The sequence below is a fragment of the Sardina pilchardus genome, chromosome 4, assembly GCF_963854185.1.
Source record: "Sardina pilchardus chromosome 4, fSarPil1.1, whole genome shotgun sequence".
NCBI classification, from domain to species: Eukaryota; Metazoa; Chordata; class Actinopteri; order Clupeiformes; family Clupeidae; genus Sardina; species Sardina pilchardus.
In genome coordinates this window covers 33,640,135-33,648,390 of record NC_084997.1, presented here as the reverse complement: position 1 = coordinate 33,648,390, position 8,256 = coordinate 33,640,135, and the positions used below count along the sequence as shown (strand labels likewise).

The 8,256-nt window shown below is 39.3% G+C and overlaps 1 protein-coding gene across 1 annotated transcript; it reads left to right on the top strand.

Moving 5' to 3' along the window:
- The first annotated feature begins 1,921 nt into the window (after positions 1 to 1,921).
- On the top strand, positions 1,922 to 6,849 carry LOC134079047 (hereditary hemochromatosis protein homolog). Its single transcript, XM_062535216.1, has 6 exons — positions 1,922 to 2,159; positions 3,989 to 4,249; positions 4,463 to 4,723; positions 5,280 to 5,549; positions 5,638 to 5,801; positions 5,893 to 6,849. The coding sequence occupies exons 1-5, from the start codon at positions 2,051 to 2,053 to the stop codon at positions 5,790 to 5,792; spliced, it is 1,056 nt and encodes a 351-aa protein (XP_062391200.1). The 5' UTR covers positions 1,922 to 2,050; the 3' UTR covers positions 5,793 to 5,801; positions 5,893 to 6,849.
- Positions 6,850 to 8,256: the final 1,407 nt, after the last annotated feature.

Below are 8,256 nucleotides of genomic sequence, written 5' to 3'. Positions count from 1 at the left end.
TTTTGACATTTGTATTTCACAAAAAAACATAGTTTGTAACAAAATACTTTGAGAAATTGTATTTAGAGTATTTCAAATACATAATACTTGCATACTTAAAAATATATATATTTTGTGGCTTTTCATATGCCAAAATGCTGCATTAACAGAAGGACAATGAAGACATAATTCAGTGTTTATTCAAAAAATGCTTCCTCCCTTGTGAATTGAGTGTTAGTGCTATGGGGTAATGTAACTGGTACAGTTGGTTAAGTTAGCTTGGAGTGAGTGAAACTTATTTTGCTACTTCCCCAATTTGAAAGTGGATGACTAGTTTACATTTCTCCTATTTGTGTTTTTGCTACAAGAAATGCATTTTTTTCAGTGTGTCTCATATACTGGCAGCAAAGGCCATGTTGGATTTATTTGAAATACAGTTTCGATTACAATTCCGATAAGGTCTTACAATATCCAATGTGCTTTTGCTTTTATTGTGCATCTTAGCCTATTTTTCAAAATGTGCCTTTGCTTCATGGACCATTATTATTCTATTGCTGTAATAATAACCACTGGTGTTTTGACCTTTCAGAAACAATAATAAAAAAATACTTGTGTGGATATTTTTGTATTTTCAAATGACTAATTACTTGTATTTTAATTAGCTATATGAAGTGGTTGCTACGCTGGTTGCTAGGATAATCATGGTACAAAAAGACGCCTAAATTTAAACCTTGGCCATTTCAATATACTGCAAAAATTCTGTTTGCAATTACTCTTGGGCAACCCCTCAAGATCATGTTACTGCTGATATGACATGATTTTGAAAAACCGTCTAGGAGAAGTGTTTCAAAATAACATGATGTTCAAAAATCATAATCATAACTCATTCTTCTAAGATTCATTATATAGTTTAAATGTAAAAGTTTAATACAACACTCATGTCCACCAAATGGGGTTCATTTTTGTGCATGTATATGTCAACCACAACAGACAACGTGCCAGGTGGCGCTTTAGAGTCCCTGAGCCACACTCTTGGCCAGAGCCTTGGTTCTGAGTAGTGTTACCAATTCCACATGCAGCGGCCAAATTACAAGAGTTTTAGAGCATGCCAAGTTGGTGAAAAAAGGCCAAACATGGAGAGTAAGAGGATTCCACTATAAATATAGCGGTGGTGGCGGGCCAGAGCACCTGTGGTGCATGCGGACCTGTGACATTTCGGAATCTAACAAAGCAACATGTGCACCCCCCAAATTTGGTTCATTTTCGTGAATGTACATGTCAACCACAACAGACAATGTTCTTGGTGGCGCTATAGAGTCCCTGAGCCACACCTAAGGCCAGAGCTCTGTCTTTAACCAGCAGCAGCAATAACACACAAGCTCAAGACTAATTTGTGAATGTTTGTGTCAACCACAACAGACGAAGCGCTAGGTGGCGCTATAGAGTCCTTTAGCCACACCCTAAGCCAGAGCTCTGTCTTTGACTAGTGGTAGCAATAACACACAAGCCCACCACATTTGATTGATTTTCGTGAATGTATGTGTCAACCCCAACAGACAACACATTAGGTGGCGCTATAGAGTCCCTAAGCCACACCCTAGGTTAGAGCTCTGTCTCGGACTAGCGATAGCAATAACACACAAGTCCACCAAATTTGGTTCATTTTTCATGAATGTTTGTGTCAACCACAACAGATCCATTGCATATGCAACCGATGTACACATGATACAATCAATTAAGTGATTCTTTGTTTTTCGGTGTGTACTGGTCCCCACTCCTTCTCTCCACCTCTCCCTCTTGCTCTGACTGTCTGACAATAGTCACGTATGCTTCTGATCTTTACACGTGACTGTGTCCCTTTAAACCTTAAAGGTCTTGTTTTGAACATGCGACTGGCACTTTCACTTTCTGCGTCAGAAGCATAGAGTAGGCTAGTAATAACAACAACATGTGATATTTGTCCTTGTGTTCTCACAGCTGAGCTTATAACATCAATTCAACTGTCAATATTGAAGGAATAATTGGATTGCATACACATTTCTTGAACAAGCTGACCTGATCTGATCAGCAAATGCAAAAGAAGACAGACATGTTCCTCTTTGAAGGGTCACACTCATCTGCAGCTGCAATGTGGATTTATTTAGGTCTACTGATCTACATTCCTTTCTCAAAGAGTTCAGGTACAGTATGTGTTAATGTTATACAATATTCATGTGTGTATGGTCTGTTGTTTGGATATTTCACATGGCATAATGGTTTGTGATTTAAAATCTTAAAGCAGGGCATTTCATTGTTTTCATTTATGAAGCAAGTCACCTGATTTAAATTGACTCACTAAAAATGCTACTACACTATATACATGTACATATATTGTCATGTCTTCCCTGCCTGCACCTTGGTTTTGTATTAAATCTGTCTCCTTTGTTTACCTTGTGTGCCATGTGCCCCTTTGTTTATCCTGATCTGTGTATTTAAACCCTCATGTCTTTTATTTCTTGTCCGTCTTTGTTTGTGTGCATTTGCATGATGCATCATTATGTAGTTGGTAGTAGTGTAGTACTTAATTAGCTGGGCAGGCATGCTCTATCCAGAAGAGTTGTGGGTTCAAAACTTAAATGAGTTTTACTGCTCTGGGCATGTCTGTGCACAGAAAATTAGACACAGAAAAGCTCAAATGCCTGAAAAAAAAGCTTAGGGTGCTACACAGGAAACAGCTGTGCTGGTCTCCACCACCTCTTGCTTTGACTGTCTGACAATTGTCACGTATGCTACTGATTTTTGCACGTAGTTGTTTCCTTTAAGGTACACAGGTCTTATTTTCGCAGACGTTGCCTGACAGATGTCACGTACATCATTCTCAAATAATACTGCATGAGACTGTAGTGACATTGTCATCTCTTTTAGTTCTTTTGTTGCTGCTGTCTAGCAACAACAAAACTCGTCTTACTGTAAGGAAATACACACCTGTTAACAAATACATTTGAACAAAAAGCCCATTCCCATCCAAGTAAAGAACACAGTCATTGAAAAGAGTGTGAAAACCTCAAAAATGTGTTTGTGTGTTTGCATGAGTGTACATGCACGTCACACACTATACGGTACAATGGTATAAGATGTGTGTTTGTTTTAAGCAATGCAGAAATGCACAGGCCAACATTTGATATGTGAAACTGAAACAGATTTAGCTGTTTCAAGCCTAAATCAAGTTTTTATTAACATGGTTTGAACAGACAATGATACCACACTATGATACACTTGCATGTGTGCACAAACACACACAGACTGAAGGTGAATGAGGACAGACAGGGCTGAGGCTGACCAGTGGGAGGTCAGCGAGCGTCCATATGGGGTCACCCACTCATTGATGTGCTCTCACTGATCACACACACAAGGGGGGTAAATATATATCACAACCAGTAAAAGGAACGCTGCACCTCCACTTTCGGCACAGGGAAAAGAAATACAGGGTTAATGGAGCCACACACACATACACAAACACAGACAATCAACTAATCAGGTTAACAAACAAAATACAGTACCGGTCCCAGCACTATAGAGGCCAAGACAATAAGACCTCTGCAAAAGTAAACAAGTTCAAATAGAACTCAGATAATCAAAACACGAAAGATGCAGGAGTTATTTCTAACAGGACAGTGGAGCGAAACAGAGGTCAGCAAAACAGTGTCCAGGTGTTAGCAGGACCATCATAATGGTTTCTGCTCCATTGTGTTAACTTTGGCCCTCCCTGCTACACATAGAGATATATGTAATCCATAATCCATACACATAAATAATCCATAATATGCTACACACAGATATTGGTCTGAACTGTAACTATTGGTTTTCCCTTGCCTAGGAATGCCTATAATATAATGTTAGTTATACACGTTAGCCAAAGCTCTGACAAAACTTGGCCTGTTCTGGAACTGGTTGTAGTTGCCCTTCTCACACAATTACAGAATCTGCCAAACGATCCTCTTATGTGTGTGTTCCTTGTGCCCCCCTCCAGATGTTGACACAATGGAGGTCCAGTACACAGTGCATCATGGCCCAGGTGGCAAGCTGCAGTTTCAGCAGACAACTCTGTTCCATGGACACATGATATTTACCTGCAACAGCCCAACACTGAGAGATCAACCACAACAGGACTGGGTAACACATGCATTCACCCAAGAGGAACTGGAGGAAAGACACCAGCAGTGTAAAAGTCAGTGTGATGAGCACTTTGGTTCATTTGAGAAGATAAAACAGACAATCACTGTTTCAGCAGGTAAGTCAAATAAAAAATGATCCATTTGGCAATTGAAGGGATATTCCACCATTTGGGGAATTGTACTCACTCCCCATGTGTAATGAGTACAATTCCCCATATGGTGGAATATCCCTTTAAGTGTATTATTCATAACTGCTTATTTTGATTTACTCAAAATTATATGGAACAGAAAAGAATGTAAAATTTTTTATTGTTTTTAAACCATTCCAGTTATTCTTCAAAGACGTCGAGGTTGCTTAATCAGCAGCTCAGGAAAGTCCTTTGATGAGTGGGGTGTGAATGGAGAGGACTTCCTGACCTTTGACCCCAGTGCTCTTAAATGGACGGCTCAGACTGATGAGGCCAACCCTTTAGCAGCAGAGTGGGATGGAGAGCTCTTCATGAATAATGCCTACAAAGCTTTTGGCAATAGTTTGTATTTTGTATTGGAGAAGAAGCTACCCGCAAGGCCCAGTGATGATGCACACACAGGTACATTACAGTAATCTGAAACATGACAAAACATGTGTGTTACAATAATTACCATTTGGTATTGTGTCCCACTCTTGAGTAGGATAGGGGGGAGCAAATGGCCACCAAATGGGGTCCAGGACGTAAACATTAATTAAACTAACCAGATCTGCGTCAGTGCTGATCTGACTTTTGTGGATCACCTTCATTCAATTTGCACTGGGTATTTTCATGCTTGCATATAGAGAGTAGAGTGAGTTTGATTATCACATTTTACTATAATTGGTTTGGTGTGATGCATGTTTGATTCACACAGACCTTTTGGTTAGCAGTATAGGCTTTATCCCTGTCCTATGTTGTTATGATTTTGTCTGGCTATTGCGTGGAGTCATGGGGTGTTTTTAGTATATCAGTATATGGAGTGCTGCAATTGATTGGATTTGTTAGTCCATGTTTTGATTGAGTAAATGCATATTTGAGGATTAGAAAATGACAACTACTGTTTTTAGACCATTCAACACCACACTCCAGCTTTTATCCCAGCAGTGTTTAAATACTTTTCTACCTTATATTGTAGGTGTGGAGCTTCACACAATTGTTGACGCCATAGCAGGACAAACTGTCTCATATTTACAATGTCATGTGACGGGCATCAGCCTATCAGGAGTCAGCATCCAGTTAACTAAAGATGGGGTTCCTCTTGATCATGGAGTTCATCACACTGGACCACGTCCCAATGGAGACGGAACAGTTCAGATGAGTGTCCTGGTTAAGACCACAATAGACAACAGTAAAACGTGTCGATGTGAAGTTCACAGTGAGACTTTCAACAAGTCTGCTGTCTTTGGTAAGATCAACTTTGTGTCAAATGTGAATTAACAAGCACTGTATCCATTAAAAGCAGAAGACCTTAACTGTAAACTCTGTTTTCACAGATTACCCACCACCTCACCATTGTGCTGAGATTGCAACTGTTACATCTAGCATGCTGTTTCTTGGGGTACTGATTGGTTGCCATGTGTTATGGCTGCATGTGTGGGGTGTGGGTGAGGAGGAGGAAGGGCCGCGGCCGAGGCTGAGGCAGATATAATCATAAAAGGTATTCTGTGGTCTGTGTTTTAGCAAATCGGCATTGTGTCTTACTGACTTTTCAATGGTCACTTTTGCTCATTACTCATTTTTACATACAGGTCTCCCAACTGATGACTGATCCTCGTCTTCGATTCAACTCAGCTTGAACCCGTTCACAAAAATCTGAAATAGAAAAAGAAAATCTATATCAAACTGATGGCAGCTCATCTTCAGATTCAACTCAAAGACTGAACCCTTCCATATCCGAGAGCAAAAAACAAAACTTTGTGATAGCATTAACAAAATACAGTCAAAATGTCTACTTAAGAGCTTCAAGGTACTTGATATCCCATGCCCTTTGGTGCTGGACACATCCACTGAGTGTCCAAGGGAATGTCCACTGAGGTGCAAGCACTTCACATGTTTAATAGCTAATAGCTAGAGCTCAGTATTCCTCTTTTGGTACCCACCAGTCATCATGTAACATGCCTTGTTTGTATGCTAATTACCTATGCACATGGTTAGTTGCCAGTTGCCTTTTTTGGAAATCTCAGCTGTACTGATGTTAGCATGCTTGTCATATGTGAGATTGATACTTGGACAGCAAATATATTAATACGGCAGATCCATGTATTCTGCTCTTATATTGTTACTGTTAATGCACTGCATATATATTTACTGTAAGGGCTTCTCAACGGGGGCGGTACGGCTCCCTAGGGGGTGTATCACAATTTAGTTTGTGTAGTGGTTGTAATTTTTAACATGTAAAACTTTCATGATTTTCAAATCTTTTCAGTATAAAAATAGTCTAACTGAAATAAATAGGCCATGTTAAGTGGCAATGGGCTAATTTACTATGTAAGCAATATAGCATGAGTTGGCAATGGTTTAGAGCCACTGCTGTAAGCCATACCACTTCCTTAACTGCATATTATGTTGCACTATATGTCATATACTGTGTATTCTGTTTATACTGCACTACCTATACTGTTCACATATTGCACTTTTCTGCTTTTTTTGCACTTCTGGAGGCTAATTTAATTTAGTCTCTTGACAATTAAGTTGAATCAAATCTAGAGATTTGTATTTTTTATGTTTTATGCATTTTTTTGGATAGATAAAATGTATGCAGTTTCAAATGTCATTGTACATGTACAATAAATAAATAAAAAAATAAAGGTATTCCCTCATACATTCTGTTTCGGATCACTGTTAAGTATGTTAAGGGATAATGTATTGTCCGCTGGTAATTATCGGAAAAATAGGTCTTGACAGGGCGGATAGGACCCCGACAAACCACAGATACCACAGAATCTAATGGACAGTTAAAACTGGGTTGATGTGTGAAAGTAATCATCACATTATTCTTTACCCTCATGTTAGCCTTTAGACAGCCCTTACTGTAGGACCTTTGCATAAAGGATGATACATATTGTCCTTCGGAAAATCTTAAAATCCTGACAGAGCGAACAGAACTTGAATCAACTTCTCATAACATACAAATGCCAAGTTGTTTGCAGATTTGTTTTCCTGTTAGAGCATCAGTGTTGAGTTAGAGATCAAATGGACATGTCCATTGCTACCTGAACTTAAAGCACGTATCCTCTCAGCAACTGAAGACCCAGATCGATAACCCACATCCTGTTTATAAATGCGATTTATGCCTAAATAGATGACAATAGATGACTATAAATTAGATACTAAGATTGGAGTCAACATGTATTTTCTTTGTTCTCTCTTTGAAATGAAAGACATTTTACTCAATGTTTTTCTATGACATGAATGCAAGTCTGTCAAAACCCAGTAAATGATGATCTACCTAGCAACATGACAGTATGAAAAGAATAAGATGATTGGTCGATGAAACTTGAGCGATGTGTTGACCTGACTTTGAACTTGAGGGTTGATCTCATTGCTAGTATCACGACATGCTCAGACCAAACCCTCAAAGTCCAACGATGGGGATTTGGATGAAAGATTGGACTTGCAGGAGAGAAGTGAAGCGATACTGTTTGTCGAAAGCCGCAGAATCCCCCGGCTGAAGAGGAAGCAGCAGAGCGGGGCGTCTGGCAGGTTTGTTATGATGAGAGGAGCAACAGCTACGATTTCAGAGGAAGTGGGTCTCTCTCAAAAGCAAGAGTGCGGCAAGAGCAAGTCCTCTTTTCCTAAGACCAACCCACTACTTATGTTTCTTTTTTAGACAGTTTTTATTTATTATTACCACATTTCTCATTAGAGTCACCATTATAATCAATGTGGTTATATAAAACAAATGATTTCATTTCAAAATGTTAAACCCTTTGCTTATACTGTAGGCCAGTTGCTAACATCCCAACAAGGCATTATAGGAGTCCCAAGTGGACAGAATGCCTTTTGTGTTTCAGTAAGCGACATTCATTATGAAACCAAGTAACATTGTAGCGTCTTTTGTCCACAGAAGACACAAATCAGTTTGCATTGTGTCTAACTGTAAGAGCACGTCC

Coding starts and splice junctions, on each gene's coding strand:
- LOC134079047 (XM_062535216.1), top strand. CDS start 2,051: ATGCAAAAGAAGACAGACATGTTCCTCTTTGAAGGGTCACACTCATCT. Junction 2,160..3,988: donor TCCTTTCTCAAAGAGTTCAG/GTACAGTATGTG, acceptor GCCCCCCTCCAG/ATGTTGACACAATGGAGGTC. Junction 4,250..4,462: donor GACAATCACTGTTTCAGCAG/GTAAGTCAAATA, acceptor AAACCATTCCAG/TTATTCTTCAAAGACGTCGA.